Consider the following 22,909-nt stretch of genomic DNA (forward strand, 5'->3'; position numbering starts at 1 on the left):
CCTCCCTCTTCCTCTCTATCCTCCTCTTCCTCCTTCCCTCCCTCTTCCTCCTCTTCCTTTTCCTCCTCTTCCTCTCCCTCCTCCCGTTCCCTCCTCCTCTTCCTCTTCCTCCTCTTCCTTCTTCCCCTCCCTCCTCTTTCTCCCCCTCCTCCTCCTCTAAAACCAAACTGTTGGACTCCAGAGACACAGATCGAACTGCAGCTGCGGAGAAGCTCTGAACCGAACCAGACTACACCGACAGACGAGCCTCACTAAGATGACGTAAGTCCGCTTCAAAATCTTCATCAGATCTGGAGTGACCCGTTTTCTCTTTTCACATCTCTTTAATGTGGATCATAATGAACTCAGTTCAGAACCCAAAGGAAACATTTGTTAGGTGTTCAGAATCGGACGGATGAGTTGTTATTTTTAACACTGTAATTGAACTGTTGTTAATTTAAACTCAACATGTTTTTGGTTACCTGATAGAATCATCACTGCCAAAATATTTAAATTACAGGTGTCTGCAAAATGGGCACATATTCAGATATTTGAGATCTGCTGACAATGATCAGGTGATGGCAGAGGCATTTACAGCAGAAAAGTGTGTTCAAATGTTAAACGTGTTCCACCTGTACGTCTGCGGCTCCTCCCCCTCTGAGCCCCTCCTGATGAAGGCGACTTCGGTTCTGTTTCTATGTTCTGTTGGGTTCCTGTGGTTCTTCCATTTCTGGGTCCTGTCAAGAGAAGGTGTCTCCGTCTACTGCTGTCCTTTAGTCCTCATCCCCCCGCCCCCCAGGGGGCTTTTCACTTCAGATGTCAGATTGTGGCTGTCAGGGGGGTTCAGGTTGCCCCTGGAGACAGGCACGCTGAGGCATTCAAAGTGGCGTGATAGGGTAGTATGGTGGTGACAGCGGGGATGGGGTGGGGGTGTGGGGGTATCGGGTGGTGTGTGTGTATGTTTTGGGGGGGAATCAGAGTTTCAGCTTTGAGCATTTATCACATTTCCCACAGCTGTACGGATCAGAGCGTGTGGGGATGTTGTGTGTCTGATGCTGGACCAAGTTCTGCTTGATAAACCTGATTCACATCTGACACAAAGTTGTCACTTTTCATCTTTTTCAAGGGAATTTCAATGAAATCTTTGAACATTTGGACCTTGAACGCATCAGAATGTTCTTCCCTTGTTACATTGGTACATCGTCTTCGTCACACTGTGTGAAAGTGGACAACTGGGCCAAGCTCTAACAAAGCTCCCCCCCCTCCACCACCCACCGTCACCTTAAACGACCTTTTTCTGGCGAAGTGGTCGGTCGAACATCCTTTCTTCCCCCTCAAGGTGAAGTCATGGCCTATTCAAGCGATGTTGCCTGGGTTGCACCCACTGTTGCTCACTGGAAAGGATCTCTTTCACGATTGTGTGTGTGCGTGCACGCACGCACATGCACATCCCGACAGAATCGGATACTTTTCAACTAAAGACGAAAGTAAAGCGTTTAGAAAAAACTCCCACAAAGCATCTCGACCCCGCTGGTGTCCCTCTAGTGGTCGGCTGTGGTAAAGAATAAACAACGCTGCCCCCTTTAATTTAGGTGGGCTGATGGCTGATGGCCCCAAATATCAGAAAACATGAAGAGCAGCTTGATTTGAGCAGGATGAGGGGACCCGCCGTCCCTCTGAGCCAAAAGTCCTCTCTGTCCATTGTGAACAGCAGCTGAAAGGGTTTTTAAAGGGGAACTCCTCTTGTGATTTCCCCACAGATGGGATGTTCCTGCGCGGCTGTTTGCTCTCTGTCTGATCACTCTTCCATCGTGGTCGACCTCCAGCCCTGATTCAGGTACCTGAGCCTCCATGCTGGGGTTTATACTCCAAACACTCCTGAGATTAGTAAATGTTCCCACAATGTCTCACGGTATGTGTTGCAATGTGTCTAGAAACAGGGGAAATTTGTGCTAATTCAAACTATATCTACTAATGAGAAGAAAAAAAGTTGGACTTTCCCAGTTTCTCGTCTTTACTTTTGTTTGTGATTGAATGAGGGTGAATCTAAACTGATCCCTGGTCTTTATGATAAGCTAGGCTAACTATCTCCTGGCTGTAGCTCTACATGTCACGAGGGGATCGATAATGTCTGAAAACGCTTCATTTTAAAGATTGCCTCTCCTCAGATGACTCAAAGCTCCTCCAGGTGACCATCCCCACCAGCCCACCTGTAGCCGCCGTGCTGGGCGGCAACCTGACGTTGCCCTGCCTGGTGTCCCTGACACACCCTCCACCTGCCCCCTTCACCAACGGCCGCCACGCAGCTCTGTCCCTCCCTCGGGTCAAATGGAGCGTCGTGATTAACAATGAGGAGACGGAGATCCTGGTTGCCCGCGGCGACAGGGTGCAGGTCAGCGAGGCCTACCGAGGCCGTGCTGCCCTGCTCCACTTCACCCACTCCCCTGCCGACCTCACCCTGCACCTGGAGAGCCTGAGAAGGAGCGATGGTGGCGTCTACCGCTGTGCGGTGCAGCAGGGCCTGGAGGGCGATGACGATACAATGCTGGTCAAGGTCAAAGGTGAGCCAGCACATCGCTATTAGATATAAAAGAAAATCTGTACTTTATAATTGTGTCTTTAAAATTTGGTTTGATTTTCTTTGATCTTGAAATACCAGTGACTGTTCTGACTGGGGCTTTTAAAGGTTGTTGGTTTTGCTCCCACACCTTTACGATGCTGATGATGTTCTGCAGCACAACAACATCTGGAAACGTGACTTTTTGTGGTTTGGAATTCCCAGGGGTTGTGTTCCACCACCGCGATGCAGCCGGACGCTACGCCTTTAGCTTCCAGGGGGCCAGAGCAGCCTGTGAGGCCATCGGTGCTCAGATGGCCTCACCAGAGCAGCTCCTGGCTGCCTACAACAGCGGCTACCAACACTGTGACGCTGGCTGGCTGTCGGACGGGTCGGTGAGGTGAGTCAACAACAGGTTCAGCAGTTTGGTGAATTCATACCAGAACTGTTCCAACATCCAGGACGTAAATAATGCACTTTGATCACCAGAGAAGGATCTCAAGCATCAGATTAGAGGGAAATTTAAGTCATTCGTTTTAAAAATGATTTGTTTTGTACAGTAAAAATGTATTTTTAACAGAAAACAAAATTATTTGTTTTGTACAGTAAAAATGTAATTTTAACAGAAAAGAAAATTAACACTCTAACAAAAATTCAAGAAAAGTGTTATCATCTAACAATGATAAAAGATGTTTGACTACATCAATTTTTTTATTGCATTTGGACTTTGTGATTTTTTAATTAAACGGGACGTTTCTCTCCATCATTTCCTGTTTACGTTCGTACTGGGTTTACTGAAACTACCTTTGTTCTCCTTTACAACTTTTTAAAATTGCACACTTTTAAATTCCTTAATGTCTTTGTCAGAGACTTGAAATAACTACCAGATGTTGAATAATTTATGACAAGAATCACACCTGTAGGAGACAGTCCTATGACCTTTAAATCTGTTCTGTTGCTCAGGTATCCCATTCAGTTGCCAAGAGAAGGCTGTTTCGGTGACATGGATGGATTTCCAGGAGTTAGAAATTATGGCCTGTTAGAGCCGGACAAGCTCTACGACGTTTACTGCTACGTGGACGAAATCAATGGTGACTGTTTGATGCCGGTTTCAGACATGTGACTGGTGTGCTCGTAATACTGAGAAAATATTAAAGCAAAGGGTAAAGGATGTCCCGGTTTTGGGAGAACACGAGTGGAGTAAAGTGGAACCAACTTTATGAGTTTTATGATGAAACGGTACAGGTTTGTTTGTTCAGGCATTAAATGGTGTGGCGCCCCCTCGTGGACATCCAGGTTAACATCAATGTCGACTCACAGAGTTCCAACTTTAGTAGAGTTAAGACAGCACAAATGAGTCTTAAGGGTGTTAAAGCAGTGTTAGGGAGAAAGGGATTAGTTTTCTCCCCGTGCCGTTGCCTTCAGAGGAATGAGACGCAGACTCTTGTTTTACCTGCTGCAAGGGTAACCACACGTCTGCAGTGTGAGCCACCGAGTGTGAGCCTTGAACAGAGTTTATTTTATACCATCACACAAACATGTAAGATTACAGTAGACGTAAGCATAAGCGTCACATAATAAAAGCAAAACATGACATATACAAAGAACATATAAGAAAATGGGGAGCGGAGTGTCACATGGTGGTCAGGCTGTCCTCCGCTATCTTGAAGCAATAGAACATCTGTTACAAACAATGGTGCTCTGACGCAAGTAATTAAAGTAGGTCACAGGGCTTCTGCACCTGAGTGATAATAAGCAGTTACAACAGGTCTATATGAACAGTTTGAACCTAACAAGCAGGAATATTCTGTGTAGATGTTTTACGCAGATTTAAAAAAAAAAAATCAAAAATATGTCAGCATGTTTGAGAACTGTCTGGGAAAAAACAAATTAAAAATCTGAAACCAGTGTGACACTTTCAGAAGCAGAGGCCAAAGCTAGTTTTGGTGGTCTTATTTCAACCAAAGTAAATAAGGTTTAAGCACAGAAGAAAGAGTCAAACAATCAGAAGTGATTAATGAACTGACAGCTGTCTTTCTGGGTGTAGGTGAGGTGTTCCATGGCTCCGCCCCCCAGGGTCTCACCTTTTGGGAGGCCAATAGCTTCTGTCAGAGCCACGGTGCAGAACTGGCCGCTGCAGCTCAGCTGTACGCGGCTTGGAACGACGGACTGGACCTCTGCAGTCCGGGTTGGCTGGCGGATGGAAGTGTGCGCTACCCCATTGTCACCCCTAGAGAGCGCTGTGGTGGTGGTGAACCTGGGGTCAGAACTGTCTATCGCCACAGCAACCAGACGGGCTTCCCTGAGGACCACACTCGCCACGATGTCTACTGCTTCCAAAGTAAGGGCAACCATTGTGTTTCAGACTTTGTGTTGTAGGTGGCGCCAGAGAGCTCTGTTAAATCTGCTGAACGCTCTGGGTTAATGAACCCGGAATAATGTGTGAAGCCACCATCACTGATGCTGATGTTTGCTGCTGGTTCAGGAGAAATCACGTGATTCTACTGGCACAGACAGAGAAGCCTTGTTTTCTTTGTGCCTTGTATCAGGTGATAATGGGCCGCACTCTGAAGTTCCTCTGCATGTTCTTAACACTGAGCCAGACGGTGTTGACCAGGACATGGTGGCCAACACTGACCCAGCAGAAGAGACCACCTCCAGTGAGGTGGTGCCAAAGGGTGGTGAAATGCTCTATTGGGGCCAGACTTCCAGTCCTTTAATGCAGGGTTTCCTGTCCACAACCTTGCATTCCAATGAGGAACTAGCATCAATGAGAGACCTTCTAGTGCCACCTTCATCCAAGCATGAGGAGCGTATGTCCTCACACACCTCAGAGGAGACAGAAAAGGTCATCTACCCAGTTTTCAATAGACCCGCACCTGAAGAAGACAATCGAGAAGCTGCTGTCCTTCCACCAACTTTACCAGTGACTGAAGATGCAGTAACTGTTGGTGGTGCGACTGATGCTCCAACACTGGAGACTGTTGAGAGTCCCTCAGACAGTCATGTGAGTAAAGGCCTGGACATGTGTCCAGAGGAGGGGGTTGTTCCTGAGGAACACACTCCAGGCTTGGAACACGTCAACTGTAGTTGTCTTGACAACGTCTCAGCTGTGACGACTGAGGGAGCTGACATTCACTCCACCACCACGGTGCCACCTTCTCAAAGCAGCTCATATCTGCAGGAGTCTACAGAGGGGAGGACAAACCAGGACTCTGTTGGGTTGGACACCTCTGAGGTCACTACTGTCTCCGATTCAGGTGAGTCTGGGATCAAAGTCCCAGGTAGGACGACAGATGTTTAGGACTGACATATGGTTCTTTCCTTCTTTCAGGTGTTAAATGTTGCCATAGTTTGTTTCCTGAGAAATCCTCAGAACCAAAACCAGGGGATCCACCGGAGCACAGTGGACATGCAGCCGAGGACACAGATCATTCAGGCTCTGGTACAGGAGGGTCGTCTGTCCAGGATCTGCTCTTGTTAGTAAAGTACTCTGTGTCCATAACCCTACCAACCCCCTCTGGTGAAAGTGGAATGGAATCACCACAGGACATCAATTTCATAGCTGGACATAACACATCTATACCTGAAGAGGACAGCCTGGAGGCATCAGGAGAAGAACCAAATGTGTTTGTCAGCACGATGCTGAATATGACACACAATGATGTAGAACATGGCAGCACTGAGGGATCAGGTGGATCTTCTGGAGATGGATGGACAGAGGGCACAGATCTGACTCTATCAACACTGAAGAATGAAGCTGTCTCTTCAGGTGTCACCATGACAGTGAGTCCTCATCAGACATTCACAGCCAGCTCGATACAACAGTCTTCCTCCCCTGTAGCTCAGGAGGCTACTTCTGATGGGAAATCCAGCTCCAGTCCTGCTATCACTGAGGAGCAGGAGGAGCAGGAGGAACCTGAGGTGCAGGTGGAGCAGGAGGTAACTGAGGAGCAGGAGGTCAGCAGCCTCAGGATCAGTGGTGGGTTTGACACTTCTTCTCATTTTCTAATTTTTAGTATCACCCTTATTATTATTATTCTGTTAAGATCTGAAGCAGGAGCCCTGCTGCCAAAGCTGTGCTTGTTCTCTCCTCTTTCCTTCAGTCTTTTCCTTTCTTCTGTTTATTTTGTTTGCTTCATTTCTTGGACCAGATTAAACTGGTGTGTTCCACCTCCATCCACCTCAGATTTATCTGTATTATTCCAGGCAGGGAAGCTACTGGTCCCCCTCTACAATTAGTTTGACCAGTGGAAGTTTCCTTAAAGCAGCAAAGTATTTTATCAAAAACTTTGATTTTGGGAAAGAAAAGAAATCCGGAGGATAAACAAGGTGTTAGCATGATGTTAATCAGACCAAAGGGGGTCAATGTGCTGCTTCTGTTCACACTGGAATCAGTGTGATTCAGAACCTGATCAAGAGTTTAAAATTCAAGGCTTACGATGGGATTAACATCAAGCTCAAGTAAATACTTTAACAAGCTAATTTTACCGGTTGTAGTGGGTTAAAAATTGCAGTTGCTGTTTAAAGCACAATGAAGTGAAAATCGTCATCTTAAATGATGTCAGCAGGACAGAAACCAGAGGAAAGTGGAGCCACCGGCTCAGGGGAGTCTTCAGGTTGCACTCCAGGCCAGGAGGAACCTACCAGTTCCATAGAGGCCACGCATGTCGGTGGGAGCGTTACTGACCCCAGCAGCTGTGACCTGAGGGGCGAGGAGGTGCAGACGGCCATGGCCGCCTCGCTGCCTGCTGCCAAAGTGTCCGATGTCAGACTGGGAGACGTTTCAGGTACCAGAACCAACAAGTAATGAGATGGTTCACGACGGTCACATGGAAGTAATGCTTGTCTAATATTTCATCATCACCACCATCACATCATCATCATCTTCATCATTATCACCATCACCATCACCATCATCACCATCTTCCCCCATAGTGGCAGACCTGTGTGTGGTGAATCCCTGCATGAACGGTGGCACCTGTGTCGATGGTGGAACAGTCGTCTGTGTCTGTCTCCCTGGTTACGGAGGAGACTTTTGTCAGACAGGTTCGCTTCATCCCTTCATACCTTCAACCCCCTCCTATTCCTCCTCCTCCTCCTCATCATCATCACCACACACTCACACTCCTGCTTGTGTCTCAGACCTGGAGGCGTGCGAACTCGGCTGGGACAAGTTTCAGGGCTTCTGTTATCGTCACTTCAGCAGCAGGCAGAGCTGGGATGCTGCTGAGCAGCACTGCCGCACGTGTGGGGGTCACCTGCTGTCTGTCATGACCCCCGAGGAACAGGAGCACATCAACGGTCCTCACCAACCATAGACATAGGCAACATTTACACAACACTTTGTTCGCGGCCATTTCAGCAACATTTGTTGTGGTTTTCAGAGAAGTACAGAGAATATCAGTGGATCGGCCTGAACGACAGAACCATTGAGGGAGACTTTCGCTGGTCAGATGGGAACCCTCTGGTCAGATCTTTAACTGTACACACCTTATTCACAATCCAAAAGATCTGGAATGAGAGCATTTCCTCCTTCAGCTTTATGAGAACTGGCACAAAGGTCAGCCCGACAGCTACTTCCTGTCTGGGGAGGACTGTGCAGTGATGGTGTGGCATGATGGGGGCCAGTGGAGCGACGTTCCGTGCAACTACCACCTGTCCTACACCTGCAAGAAGGGTGTCTGTGAGTCGGTTCAAAGCCAACGCAGCAGATGTTGGTGCAACATCAGAGCTCAGGGGTGCGTTTTCTCTCCGACAGCTTCCTGTGGCGACCCCCCCGACGTTCCTCACGCCAAACTGTTCGGGAAGAAGCGACTGCGCTACGAGACCGACACCCTGGTGCGCTACTACTGCGAGGATGGGTTTGTCCAGACGCTCAGGCCTGTGGTCAGGTGTCTGCCCAGTGGTCAGTGGGAACAGCCGCTGATCACCTGCAGTCCCAGTGAGTCGCCTCATCAGTGTCACACACACATGAATGTCACATGTACCTGCTGCGCACACAGTCTCCAAAAGGGACAGCATTAATAAAGATTTCATGTTCCTCTCTGTGCCTCAGTGGACAAAGCCTCAGCGGCATCACTTCCTGACCAGAACAAGACGGTCCTGGAGGACGTCCAGAACGCCGTTACAGAGGAGACTTAAATGATTCAAACTGGACTTATGATGCAACTTTAACAGCTAATTAGTTTTAGTTCAGTAATCATCAGACAAATGGAGACACATCATTTTTGGAAATGACCATTTAACTTATGAACTAAAGTAGAAACATCTGCAGGCTCCCTTCAGATTCCTGAATTTGTTTGGTAGTTGATGGATTCTGATCAGGTGTTCTTACCGTCCTTGATCTCTGAGGAGCAAAGGTTTAAGAAGGATAGGCCAGACCGGTAGAACCTACTAAAGGGACTTTACTCCTTCCAGTAGAGGAGGAAGCTGAGCCAGCAGGAGGTCAATAGAGGCATCACAAACTGGGGTTCACACGTTCTTGTTTGAGGCGATGTAAATTTAGAGAAACTTTCTGATTTATAAATCGATAGTAAAAAAGCTTTTTGATTTTTCTATTAAATTAATTATTTTTACAATTTCATTGCTTTTACAGATTTGACCAATTTTGTGATTTCTGTTTGTTTTCTTTCCCTTCAGGCAAATTGTGCAATAAAAACTGAAGTTAAAGAAATTTCTTGGATTTTTCTCACTTTTCGTTGCCAAATGTGCTTTGCTGCTTCATTTTTAGCATTTCTCTGCCATCTCTTCTGCTGTCTGTTCTGAGCCAGTAACTCTTTGCCAAGTACACGGACGTTAGACGTTCTTCCATCTGAAACAAGCCTCAGTCAGTTTTTCTGGCTGGACGGAGGCCTGGATGATTTCACCTGCTCAGGTAATAATTGCTGCGACCTCTTGGACTAAGACATGCATATGAATGCGTCAGCCATAGTAAAACAAGGCCCAGGTTGTATAACCGAAGGAAAAGTTCTTTATTGGTGCGATTTTTCTGTTTGTTTGATGTTTGATTCCATCATTTCTATAGCTGTTAACAGCTAATGTGTCAAATCCAGCTGCTTCAGTTTAAAGTAAAATTAGCAACAACAAACAAACTAAATTACAAGTTTTAATCAAACAATATGCCAATACTGAATATACATCTAAAGCCAGTTCAGGCAGAAATGCTCCAAGTGCTTTAACATTTAGCATCAGCTCATAGGAAACAGCTCAACTTTGTGTTAAATTGTCTTTCTGGCTCCAAATCAAAGATGTTATTAAATTAGCTTCAGAAGAGCCCAAAGTTAAGAGTTGTAGCAGTAAGCACCGTAAAGATGTGCCGCCTTGTCTGGGAATCCCAACGAGCGCACTCCGGCCGCGGGGAGTCCTCCGCAACGCCTCCTGGGGTTGTTGATGGGAAAACGCACGCTGCCGTCCTTCAGCCACCCCCCATCACAACGATCGTACTTCCGGAAACGCCACGCAGCGTAAAGCTGACCCACCAAGGCCAGCTGGGCTCCCTGGTGTCTGCAGGCATTCTCGGCCTGCTGGAAGGAGAAGGATCCAGAAAGGAAGAAGACGGAGCCTGAGGGGACAGAGTCAGGTAGAGACAGATCCTCCCGGTATTCATTGCTAACGTGTCATTCTCACCAGATGTCTGGGAGGTGAAGCAAAAGGCATCAAAATGGTGCTCCTTGTCTTTGGATCCATAACTGCGAAGGCCAGAGAAAGTTTCCAGGCCACAGGCAGGGCGAGGGACTATTATGGGGTACTGAACAGTTCCGTCCCAGAGCCAGCCGGCATTGCACCAGTCCAGACCCTCTGTCCACGCTGCAGGAGACACGCAGGACAGCAGGGTCATTTCTCTCATCCTCGCCTCTGAAGATTTAAGCTTGCAGAGCTGCACGAGGTTTTGAAGAAAAAATACTCAAAACTGGGATAATATAGAAACTGGATGCTGCTCAGGGTTATTCTGGGATGGGGAGGCACGTCACCTCTGTAGAGCTGCTCCTGAGATGCCAACCTCCCATCTTGCTCCTCACAGGCCTGCTTGGCTTCAGTATAGGTGAACCTGTAGCGGCCATTTTTACTCTGATATGGAAACACCACACCTTGAAATATATACAATAGTGACAACAATCATATTAATACTAACAATCATAATCAATCTATTTCAAACACTCAATCTGATGCCTATTCACCTGCTGCTTTTAAATTTTTACTTGCTTATTCTTCTTACATTTCAGTTTATATTTTGGGGTAAATATTGTCATTGACACGCTTCAGGAGCAGAATAAATGAAGCTTCTCCTGTGATACCTTCGATCCTCAGAGAGATGAAGACACTCTCATCGTGGAGGTCATGGATGAGCTGGCAGCGATACCTGCCACCGTCCTCCAGCTCCAGGCGGCTGAGCTGAAGCGAAGCGTCCAGGACGTGAGCCTTCCGCAGGGATGCTCGAGGTCCAAGATGGCCGTACCTCTTGCAGGCACGTCCATTGGAGATGATTATAATGTTCTCCGGCCCCACCTTCTCCACCTCCATCTTGGTCCATTTCACTGTGTACTGGCTCGGATTGGCCCTCAGGATGCACGGTAAGGTGACGTTCTCGCCTCTCGGAGCCACGACCTCAGCGTACACTGGCGGCTCCAGCAGGTACTTTAGAGTCCTGGGTGCTGCAGCTGAAACAGGACCATGCAGGAACATTGAGTTTATCCTGCCTTCAGTCCCTCCTGAGCAGGAAGCTTGTGGAGAGCTCAGCTTTGCAGTCCGGATCCTGCATCAGGATTGTCACGTTTACCTGCTTTGTTGGGAGAATCTGGAGCAGAGGAGGAGGCGATGCAGCTGGACGTCAGCAGAAGAGTCACCAAACACTTCATCACGATGGACGTCGCTCCTGCTCCTACAAGGTTAAAGCAGTAAAAAGTTACAATCACACCGACTGACACAAGACTGAAACTTATGCTAAATAATCCGGAGGAGAAACTTTCAGCTACAAAGAAGGACAGCGCTGAAACCTGAGAGCGTGAGGACATGATCTGGGCTCAGCATCCTGAGAGTTCCAACATGATGTTGGTGAATTCTGGGATGGTTCAGCTCTCCTGGAAGCTGCTGGTCTCAGTCCTGAGTGATCAGCTGTCATGTCAGGTCCTGTCTGCCCTCCTCCCGACTCCTCGCCGGGGTCAGATGTTCCAGTCTTTTGTCCTCAATTCTCCTCACACACACACCCACCCACCCACACGCACGCACACACCCACACACACACACACACACACACACACACACACACACACACACACCCACACGCACACACACACACACACACACACACACACACTGTTCTGGACTGATTCTGCACTGATGTAACCCCCCTCCACACACACACACACACACACACACACACACACACACACACACACACACACACACACACACACACACACTAATCTATGTTTATGTGTGCACCTGTTTCTTTAGTTTTATTTATTCTTCATTCAACCAGAAAGTCTGCAGAGGTGTTCTCCATCATATCTGTGGAAGCAGCTGCATAAATACAAATGATCCATTGTGAACAGTGAGACTTCCTGTGAATTATAACCTTTGTCAGATGTTGTAGCCCTCCTCCCCTGAGCTCCAGAGGCGACACTAAAGGGGGGTCGTACGAATGATGTCCAATGTGGAGACAAGATGAAATAATGAGATTCTTCTGTCTCTGCTGCACTGATTCTCTATTGTGAACCAACATCAATGAGGCTCTTTCTTATCCTGCGATTAATATTCAGCCAAACAGCTCTGAGGTGAAAACTGCCAACTATTCTGTCCGTTCATCCATCACTCCATCCGTCCGTCTCTTCATCCTTCCGACCTTCTATCTATCTATCTATCTATCTATCTATCTATCTATCTATCTATCTATCTATCTATCTATCTATCTATCTATCTATCTATCTATCTGTCTGTCTGTCTGTCTGTCTGTCTGTCTGTCTGTCTGTCTGTCTGTCTGTCTGTCTGTCTGTCTGTCTGTCTGTCTGTCTGTCCGTCTGTCCTGTGACTGCACATGTGATGGACTCTTGTGTGTCTCACGTGTGTGTTACGCCCCCTCATGTTACACCTGTGTGTTTACACAGGTCAGAATGGTCTACAGGCGAACAGCCACTTCCTTTTTGTTTGCTTTGATCAGCTGTGATTAATTAAGAAGAAAGACTCCACTTTTTGTGTTTTTGCTGATTTAAATTCACGTTTTCAACATCTGCTTCTTCTCTCCAGCTATGAGGATCGGTGTGAGCAACAGCGCCACCTGCTGCGCAGTTGGAAAACTCCTCATAAATCCCTCGGAACTTGGACTTTTCCTTTCTTTGAGAAGAGTTCAGGCCTAAACTTGACCATGACACTGCTGAACTCTTGAAATCTTCATCCTGCTCCTCCTTCATCTTTGCTGTCTTGGACAGGCAGGAGCAGCAGACGTGCTGCCTGTCCTGTTGGGGCCTCCTCAGATGGGCCAGACTGATCCGTGCGGCCTCGGTGCTGCAGAGAGTCGTTGGTGCGTGACTCTGGCGAAAGCTGTGACAGGTAGATGGGGTCATGACCACGCTCCTGTGGGTAAAGGTATGTTCTTTACAACAAAACATCTGCCCCCTCCGGCTGTATAAACAAAGTCACCTCCAGAACATTCCTCCAGGTGCTGGTCTTCAGTGGGAGTGACGACTTTTGTGTGTTGTGACAGATTTTTCTCTCCTAACAGTTCAGAAAGAGGAACATTCCAGACAGTTTGGAGAGGTCTGTCTGTGGTCTCTGGTTTCTCCTACAGGTAAATGTGGGCGTTTTCTGTCGGCCTTCATGAGGACGACCTTTGGTTCCCCAAGGAAAACCTCAGTGACCAACACTTACCTTGTTGGTACCATCGCAAATGAGCTCCAACTCTCAGACTTGAAACATAGTTCTTATTTGACTCTCATTAGATAACAGAAACAGTTAGAGCTCTGATGTTGGAGCTCTGAACATAGCCCATGTTGATCTGGGTTGTTCTTCTCCTTCAGCTCCGAGAACCTAATGTTGACTTTTCACTGTTGTGTGAGCTATTGTTGTTGTTGTTGTTGTTATTATTATTATTGTCGAGTGGGACAGAAAATCCTGCTTATTCACATCAGCTGCTCACAGAAGGCTGATGCTAACGAGGCTGCAGGGACACAAACGGTTGCGCAATCGTGTCACCTGTTGCTCTGAACACTCACGTCTGAGCCTGAGGCTCCTGTGCAAATACAGGTTGAGTTAGTTTTCAGGCCTGAGATGCTCACACACAGCTCACTGATCTAGAAGATGAGATGGAAAGAAGATAAGTCAGAACTCCTCACGGCTGTTAGTGATTGATGATTTTGTGCATATTTCCTCTGAAGCTCTCCCCAAAGCAGCAGCAGAGCAGCAAAAGACCTCGACAGCGCTACAGCAGCATAGTTTAAATGATCTTCTCAGCTTCCTGATGAACGCTGACACTGTTGCTGTACAAGCAGGTTTGTTCTTGCTCTTATCTGACTCCTTCAGGCCTCTTCCAGGGTGTCATCCTCAGGAACCCACCTTCTACATCCAGCCCTGGTGGTCACCACATTCACCACCAGAGGAAAGGAAGTCACACTTTGGCTTTAATTGATCTACATTTCCCACATTGACATTTTCTAGACTTTATTTTGGTTTCTCAGACTTGTACAGTTGAAGTCTGAGCAGAATGAGGAATCATGGGAGATGAGAGGGGGCGTGGAAAGAGGAGGAGTCTGAAGAGTTTAGAGTTTTAATCTCTTAATCAGCGACAGTTTATTTATCTGACAGGCCCAAACGTGTGTGAACGTCCCATTTTGTGAGCAGAAACAGTGAGAGTTGTTGAACACGGGCAATTAATCCTGAACGAGCTGTTTAAGGCCTTGTTTTGATTTCAGACAGATGTGCGGATTCACTGTGACTGATGCTTCCACCTGTACTGCTGGATACAGATATTTTCATCAGGAAAATGTGTTTATTCAGAACAGATTATTTGTTTTTTCATCAGTTTTATCACCTTTCTACAACATGTTCTTTTGTTTTATAGTAGAATAAACATTGAAATATATTAAGTGTTACTATTGTTCAACTGAAAGAATTTAAGGAATTAGAATCCATCATGTTATCAGGGCACCACATGTCCTGATAACATGATGGGTTCTAACAATGTTGTAGTTTCAGTGTCTCGAGACTCAGGTGACACTCAGAGGAAACTGCTGGAAGATGTTGAATAACAACCACCGCTGGTATTTCACAGGTTTTAACAAACAATCATATTTCTACTACATAAATATACATATGAACAAAGGATCACGTTGCTGTTAACCTGGTGCTGAGTGTCCCATATTCTGCTGCTGCAGAGGACACCTGGTGCGCTATTCATTTTAGCAACTTCACAAGTTTGCGTTGCTTTTAAACATCTGCGTCAACGTCTGTGGTCCAGACCTCCTTGATGAGCAAATCCCCCTTTTGGAACTCTGCTTCTGCTCTGTCATCAGTAAAGACAGTGATCTGGGAGGGCGAAGGTCACCTTTTTAATCAGGTAGCTTTGTCACCAGGATGAGCATCAGCAGCGTTTGATTAAAGCTACGCTGATGTTTTCCTGAACTTGGCAGGGCTGCAGGGTCATAACTCCAGAGATAATCTGATAAAGAACAAGAGCATTTCACACGCTGAGACTTGTCTGCATACATTAAAGTGCATTTCTAGAATTTTAAGAAGGTGTTGCTTGATATGATCAGCATCAGCATCTGCATCCCTCCCCCTTCAGGAGACCCTGGATGTCGCTGCAGCATCGGCAGATTAGTGAAAATATTAATAAAAGAGTCTGCGTCGGCCCACCTGTTTCAGCCTGAAGATTATTTTTCATTCCTGCTGTCAGTGTTGGCGCCCTCCAGGTGAGACATCAGCTGCTGTCAGCAGGTCAACACAAACCACACAGACGATAGACGACTGAATCCACACTTAAGAGGACGGGACGGAAACCCGAGAATAAAAACTCTCGAAGAAAAAAACAGGGTTGACAAGAGGTGGAAATTGAAAAACAAATAAGTGAGTGGAAGGTTGGAGGCCCACAGACAATGATCTGGTGATGGTTTGGTGTGCAGATGTGACAGGATGTTTAACAGACGCTGCAGAGGTCACAGCTCCTGTGTGACGCCTGTGGTCTCAGGTGACAATACCTGAAATTCCCTTAAAGCAAAACAACATTCCTGACGTTGGTTGCTACGCCGTTGCTCCGCGTCGATGGCCGGTGCAGATACAGCTGTGGGGAACATCTCCACGTATCGAGAAATCGGCCAATCACAGCGCTGCACAGCCACCATCGTGCCAGCATCCTTCTTTTGTTTTGACTCTGGTGCTGAAGTGGTTTTTCTGCTTGGCTGCTCTTTTTGTTTCCTCTGAACTGCTGATTTGTCCTCATGCTAGCAGGTTTGATAGAATCTGTAAAAACAGACATTTACACAGTAAAATGAAAGGCTGCTCATTCATTATCAGCATTGCTTGATTCTTTATGATGTGCCATCTCCATTATTGGGGCAGGGGCTTGACTCATTGCAGACGGTCACCGGGGGGCGATCAAGAATCTGTTTTACAAAGACAGCGACACCAAAATAATCTCATCAATGAATCAGCTTAAATTAAATGTTGTTGATCATTAGGATGACGCAACACAGTCATCGTTTTAGTGTTTATTTATGGTAATCATGGCTAGGTAATTTCAACGGTAAACTGAAAAAGGTCAGGGGGCGGGGCTACTCTGGAAGCTGCATTATTCATGAGGACAGGCCCAGTAGGTGTGACCCAATGGGACAAAAGCACAGAGGAAAGACGACTCGTGGGTCTTTCTGTGAACTTCACTTTCCACCCTCTCTCGCCCTGCAGCCTCCCTCCTTCTACCCCAGGTGAGACAGAGCTTCTCTGCTGGAACGTCAAATCAACTTCTGCTCCTCATCTCACCGCCAGGAGAGCAACATGACGGACGCCGCGACCAACATGCGTCTGAAGCTGCCTATCACCTGTTTCATCCTGGAGATCATCCTCATCATCCTCTTTGGCACGCTGGTGCAGTACGACTACGAGACAGATGCGAAGGAGTGGCACAACACGTCACACCAGGACTACGAGAACGACTTCTACTTTCGCTACCCGAGTGAGTCTAGCTTCAGGGTCAGAGGTCACAGTTTGTACAAGGAGCTGAAACAAAGCCTTTCAAATGTCAATAGTGTTTACATTAGTAGAAGTCAGAACTTCATAGATCAGACCAGCCGTGGTTTTATTAATGACATGAACTTTAAACTCACTTATCGGTTTATAGAAATTAAACAAAACTACAGATCCCATGATGCAGTTGTGCCTTCTTGGATGCCTAAATATCAGGTTAGGATTTTAAAGCTTGAATAGTTAAGTAACAGATGTTTAACCAGGTAAAACAAAATGATCTGAATAAAAAAAAAAATCAAATTTCCTCATTCTTCCAGTTTAGAGTGTTTGTTCTGTTGATCTAGTGAGTTCAGTTCTGCTCCTCCATAATGAGCTTCTGAGCTTTTGGACAGTAGATGTTGTGTGGAGCAGCCAGCCTCTTCTCCTCTCCACTAATTGGACTGGATTCATTCTTCCTGATCTTTTCTGGCCTGCTGGCGTCCTGTAGTGGGATCTGTTGATCATTTTCTAATTTGTCTGGGCCGATGGTGGAGTATAAAAGTTGATTATTGCTGATTATTATTATGACTGCTCCAAATTTCCCACCAGTCTGCATGTTATCTTCAAAGCAATTTGGTTGTTTAAAGCTGAAACTGAAGCTTCAGACCTCATTAGAAACTGTTACTGAGTATGAATTCTATGATCTGCATTAAGATCAACAAACATGATCAACAAGCTTTTAGTGCTGTTCGGTCCAGATTGATTTTGTTGTTGCATCTGACTGGAATTGACAGGATTCTGATGAATCGGGACGGTTCTGGCCTGTTTTGATCTCTCTACAAACTCCTCAAACTCTCAGATTTTGTGGAATCCAAAAACTTAAATGTGCTTTAACGATGGATGCTGGATGTTTGTCCTGCAGAATCATCTGGGTTAAATGCTAATGAGGGTCACCACGCTGCTCTCGGCCATTCGATTACCATGGCAACAGCAGCTATGGGACAGTACTGTTCTCTGTGTAGTAGGTTGGGCAAATCAGTGAAGAACAGTGTGACCATGCATAATAAATCTGGGGTGACAGCTGAGACAGCACCATGATGATTTATTGAACTTATCAAAGTTTTCATCTGTTAAATTCTCATCTTAAATTTGAAGACCTTTAATCCTAAAACTGATGAATGTAAATGCTGGAATCTTTGCATGGTGACCATAAACCACTATCACCACCGATCATCTCAAACTGTGTCAGGAGGTGCGAACACTCTGTCATCTGCATGTAAACTAAACAGGCCCTTCCTAATATTTCATGACGCTGAGTGATGATGGCCGACACAAGTGGGCCCGGACCTGTGCCCTGAGGAACTAAAACAGGCTGCTTTTTAGTCCATTTAGTGTTCATCTGCTCTCTACAGGTTTCCAGGATGTTCATGTGATGATCTTCGTCGGCTTTGGCTTCCTCATGACCTTCCTGCAGCGGTATGGCTTCGGTAGCGTTGGCTTCAACTTCCTGATCGCAGCTTTTTCCCTGCAGTGGGCCACTCTGATGCAAGGCTTCTTCCACGGCATGCACGGAGGCAAGATCCACATTGGCGTGGAGAGGTAGGTCTACCAGAGGTACGTCTGCCAGCGTCCGCTTCAGGCGCCTGTCACAGCAGTCATCTTTCTTTCTTTCTTCTCTCAGCATGATCAATGCGGATTTCTGCACCGGTTCCGTACTCATTTCCTTTGGAGCCGTTCTGGGTAAAACCAGTCCGATCCAGCTGCTGACCATGGCCATTTTCGAGGTCACGCTGTTTGCTGTGAACGAGTTCATCCTGCTGTCTCTGCTCGGGGTGAGGCTTTCAAAAGCTCCGATAGCAACCTGAGAATCCGTCATTCGGGCTTTTCTCTGATGAATCATGGCTGACCTTGTGGTTCAGACTAAGGACGCCGGCGGCTCCATGACCATCCACACCTTCGGAGCCTACTTTGGTCTCATGGTGACCCGAATCCTGTACCGACCCAACCTGGACAAGAGCAAACACAGAAACAGCTCAGTGTACCATTCTGACCTGTTTGCTATGATTGGTGAGTCATTCTGCTCTGGTCATGTGACCTTACCTCAGCCCCACACGTCTTCCCCATATAAACCACTGCAGCCTCTCAGTGAAGCTAATCTGATCGGGTCTCCTCTGCTCTCAGGTACCGTCTACCTGTGGATGTTCTGGCCCAGCTTTAACTCGGCCATCACGGCTCATGGAGACGACCAGCACCGCACGGCCCTGAACACCTACTACTCCCTGGCAGCCTGCACGCTGGCCACGTACGGGATGTCAGCGATCACGTCACATGACGGCAAACTGGATATGGTGAGATCAGATTAACTGCTAATCTGATTTAAAAAGTGCCCTGCAAACTTTTATCAGTGTACCGTCAGAACGAGACACAATTTTACCAGTTTAACCAAATTTACCCAATATTTTTTTTTAACCTATGCTTATGTTTTCATTCAGTTGGAGGTGTAAATTCACACCATTAATCAGAGTAAAGAAGGAGGCTTCAATATGAACTAGACCACCTGAAAATTGACCTTTCACTCCTGCTCTCATACCCACATAGATCAGATCTTCAGGCATCCTGAAGCACAAATTCCTGCAAACGTGTTGCGACACCTTGAACAGGTTGGATCTGGTTTTAGATCTGAGGATAGTTCCACAGATAGCAACTGATTGATGGGTCACATGGTCGACTCACCCATCCCCAACTGTGGGCTGACAACATCGCATTCTTCTGAAGCCTTCTCAGCAAGCAGACGCTGCTGGAAACAGACGCGTGACGATGAGGATCATGAATCTTTTCATTTCCTGTCGGTGAATAACAGCGTCCTTTTGAGGTGTAGCTGTAGAAACAGAATTCACAGGACAAAGGTTCTGATCTGGGACCCAGTTGGGAGGCGTGAATGCAGGCGAAGCCGCCAGCTTCATTATTACACTGCTCCTCTCACCTCAGAGTGGCACCACACAATCAGGCTTGTCATCAGTCAATAAAGCACTTTCCAACCAGTATTTAGGGTCACTATCAGCAACAACACGGGAAAGAACTGGCAACAACCTCCAACTGCTCTTTGTACAGTTTTATTTCCTCCTTTTCAAAGCAAAGCGTTTTGCTTTTTTTGAGAATTCTGCCTGTTTTTGTGTCTGATTTATTATTTTTCTGTTAAACTGTGGATGCTGTTGTTAGCATTCATAAATGTAGCCACGAGAAGCTTTTGAGATAGAATCAACCCTCAGTAACAACTCTTCCTGCTGTAGGTCCACATCCAAAATGCTGCTCTGGCCGGTGGCGTTGCCGTGGGAACAGCTGGTGAAATGATGCTGACGCCTTTTGGCTCCATGATTGTTGGTTTCATGGCCGGGATCATCTCTGTTCTGGGTTTCAAGTTTCTTTCGGTAAGTTTGATGTTCTACTGATCCAGCGGACAGAAGCTGCGCCCTCTTCTCAACGTCGTCCTTCCTCTCTGCTGCTTCTCCTCAGCCCATCCTAGAGGATAAGCTGAAGATCCAGGACACCTGTGGGATACACAACCTGCATGGCATGCCTGGTGTCCTGGGCGCCATCGTCGGAGCTGTGACTGCTGCCTTGGCAACCACAGATGTTTATGGACAGGGGTGATTATCTGATGTTCTGTATTCTGAGGCGGGTCCGTACAAATCTGACCCCTAAATATGAAGAACCAAAATGTTTTTACCTATCCTAAAAGGTGTGAGAAGGAGCTCTTTGCTTTTAGCTGCTTTGTCCCAAATCTTTGGCTTCTAAGGTGATGACACATGAGGTCCACGTGTTCTGAGAAGAATCCGGGTCTCTCTTTCAGAATGGCAGACGTCTTCCCTGCTGTTGCAGACGGAAGCGTCAATGCAACCAAACAAGGAGGCATCCAGGCCCTTTCCCTTGCCATCACACTGGGCATCGCTGTGCTGGGAGGCCTCATCGTTGGTAAGGATCAAGCTTCTGTAACGTTCTGGAGGAGAACTCCATGAAGAACATAAAAGCTCCACACACAAAGGTTAACGGCTTGTTTGTGTTAGAGCAGTTGAAGTTTTGGTGTCCTGCCTGAAAGTTCCATAATCTTTCAAGAAATGCTGCCTGAGAATATAAAAGATTCTTGGTGGCTCTTTGGTTAAAATCTGGTTCTCATTGGAACCAGAAGTGTATTTGTCAATGACCTGGATAAGTGAGAATCTACACAGACATTTGTCTATGCCAAAACATGAGCTGGTTCTTGCTGGATTTCCACGCATGTGTTCTGGGTTCAACCACATAAACAGAAACAGTGACCTGCTGACTTCCAGGAAAAACTACAGGAGCATTTTTGAGTCAAGTCAGAAAATAAAAAGGTTCTTCTCCTGTCTAAGGGTTCGTTTTGAAGCTGCCAGTCTTCGGCACCCCTCCCGACACTCTCTGCTTCGAGGACAGCGTCTACTGGGAGGTGAGTTTGATGAGACCGGAACGCGATCACCGTGTCCAAGTACAGTATATGTCCACAAGAGGGGACAGTGTGCCTTATCAGTCACAGAGTAGCAGTCCCGCGGACGCCCCACAAGGTGGCGCAGCGGAACCATCTTGTGAACTTGACCTCGTCGTCCGAAATGACGTCACGCGTCAATTCCTGGATTTTCTTCACGTTCAGTTATAAAAATGTTTAATTTCGTATCATAGTGTTTCTTCTAGTTCTATTATCTAAATATAAATTACATTTGTAATAATTAAATGAGTTTTATTTACATATCAAATCATAAACACGTATGTGAAATAATGTGTAACATATGTGTAATATATGTGGCAGTTTTCATATTTCTAACATAAATTATTGTTTAAAAATCCTAATTTGACAAAAACAAGCACCGCGGACACACAGAGAGACGCTGACATTTGTGGGTGCAGAGGAAATGGAGAATGTTTGTCGGAAACCTTTTCCCGTCTGTTTGGGTTTATTCATTCAGTTTTTTTGTGGCAGGTCCCGGGAAGTGAATCACCTGAGGAGGGAGAGCTGACCTCCGTAAAGCCGGAGGAGACTGAACACCTCAACAGTTAGAGGTTCTGAGCTTTAAATCCGAGTATTAAAAATGCCCTGGATTTCCCATGTCAAATGTCTGTTTTTAAGAGAAGAAAAAATCTTTTTGGGGGGGCTAAAACTTTAGATTACAACCCAAAATTACCAGTGTCGACACCGTTCACGTAGCACGTAGTCCTGAAGGGAAACGTGCAGTTTAGAGAGTAAAAATTAATAGATTGCGACTAATTACACATTTTCCATAGTTTAAACACATGAAAAAGACATTTATTGTATTTCAACAAAGGCATTGTCCTCCGAATTAAACCAAAACTGTGAGCTGCACTTATATAGGCACAAATATATCCAAAAAGTACAAATAAAATATTTTTTTACACTTTCATACCTATAGAGATATGCATTATCATGATGAATCATAAATTCGGTTTATTGACATTGTAAATTGAAGATTGTCATCTAAAATGTATTGAAAAATTAGAATAAAGATACTTTTTATTGTGGTATTATTGTCCAATAGAGGGCGCTGCCTAGGTCAGTCTGATTATATAAAACAGGCCAAAGTCACGAAAAAATAATTAAATGAAAGAATTTTCTTTATTTTAAATAACTGGTTTAAAGGCAGAATACATTTGATTTTACAAGAAACATCAAAAATCTTTGACTTTTGGATTTTCTTTCGATTGTTTTGAGTATAAATCTGATAATTTAGAATATAATAAAACAGTTTGTACTGTTTGTGTCTTTTATTGGGTTTTGGAAAATTTCATGAATTGGCCTTATTTAAATGGGACAAACATTTATTGATGTTGGAATAATTTTACTAAATAAATTCTTCAAATATAATGTTTTCATTTTAATACAATGAATAAAATTTGGTGCTAAACAACAGAGAAAATTCTCTTCTATAATTTATGGTTATCATTTAAATACAAGGAGCAATCCCAGTGGTATGCCTCTGTACCTGTGGAGCAAAACCACTGAAGATGGGAGGAAAGATCAGGTGAACCACTCACAACAATAAAGATCCAGGTCATTTACAGATGGGAGCAAATATCAAATCTGCACTGTAAGACCTGCCCCGCCCTCATGTGTTTCACCTGTGTCTGTTTTCTTGCCCCGCCCTCATGTGTTTCACCTGTGTCTGTTTTCTTGCCCCGCCCTCATGTGTTTTA

The 22,909-nt window shown here is 45.9% G+C and overlaps 3 protein-coding genes across 8 annotated transcripts; 2 read left to right on the plus strand and 1 right to left on the minus strand.

The window, feature by feature from the left end:
- Positions 1-165: 165 nt before the first annotated feature.
- Positions 166-9,212, plus strand: bcan (brevican). Of its 3 annotated transcripts, none has more exons than XM_029838223.1 (15): positions 166-261; positions 1,740-1,816; positions 2,133-2,540; positions 2,762-2,936; positions 3,500-3,627; positions 4,584-4,877; positions 5,086-5,796; positions 5,871-6,518; positions 7,105-7,326; positions 7,475-7,585; positions 7,682-7,840; positions 7,924-8,006; positions 8,078-8,222; positions 8,298-8,480; positions 8,595-9,212. In XM_029838223.1, exons 1-15 carry the CDS (start codon positions 257-259, stop codon positions 8,678-8,680), a joined length of 3,435 nt encoding a protein of 1,144 aa, XP_029694083.1. In that variant the 5' UTR covers positions 166-256; the 3' UTR covers positions 8,681-9,212. The 3 variants fall into 3 exon arrangements, with proteins under 3 accessions (XP_029694083.1, XP_029694084.1, XP_029694085.1); XM_029838224.1 differs by having other exon boundaries at positions 7,108-7,326; XM_029838225.1 differs by having other exon boundaries at positions 2,148-2,540.
- Positions 9,213-9,506: 294 nt separating this feature from the next.
- hapln2 (hyaluronan and proteoglycan link protein 2) lies at positions 9,507-11,703 on the minus strand. 2 transcript variants are annotated; one of them, XM_011618875.2, is made up of 6 exons: positions 11,533-11,697; positions 11,316-11,417; positions 10,834-11,196; positions 10,510-10,626; positions 10,166-10,345; positions 9,507-10,100 (listed from the first exon to the last, which is right to left on the minus strand). In XM_011618875.2, the coding sequence occupies exons 1-6, from the start codon at positions 11,564-11,566 to the stop codon at positions 9,820-9,822; spliced, it is 1,077 nt and encodes a 358-aa protein (XP_011617177.1). In that variant the 5' UTR covers positions 11,567-11,697; the 3' UTR covers positions 9,507-9,819. The 2 variants fall into 2 exon arrangements, with proteins under 2 accessions (XP_011617177.1, XP_029694827.1); XM_029838967.1 differs by having other exon boundaries at positions 9,824-10,062; positions 11,533-11,703.
- Positions 11,704-16,368: 4,665 nt separating this feature from the next.
- Positions 16,369-22,580, plus strand: rhbg (Rh family B glycoprotein). Of its 3 annotated transcripts, NM_001032646.1 has the most exon segments (11): positions 16,506-16,697; positions 18,100-18,286; positions 18,369-18,519; positions 18,607-18,754; positions 18,869-19,035; positions 19,979-20,019; positions 20,022-20,115; positions 20,201-20,334; positions 20,538-20,659; positions 21,100-21,152; positions 21,681-21,806. In NM_001032646.1, coding segments are annotated over 11 exon segments (1,353 nt in total). In that variant the 5' UTR covers positions 16,506-16,519; the 3' UTR covers positions 21,759-21,806.
- Positions 22,581-22,909: the final 329 nt, after the last annotated feature.

The sequence above is a fragment of the Takifugu rubripes genome, chromosome 7 (genome assembly GCF_901000725.2).
Source record: "Takifugu rubripes chromosome 7, fTakRub1.2, whole genome shotgun sequence".
Classification (NCBI taxonomy): domain Eukaryota; kingdom Metazoa; phylum Chordata; class Actinopteri; order Tetraodontiformes; family Tetraodontidae; genus Takifugu; species Takifugu rubripes.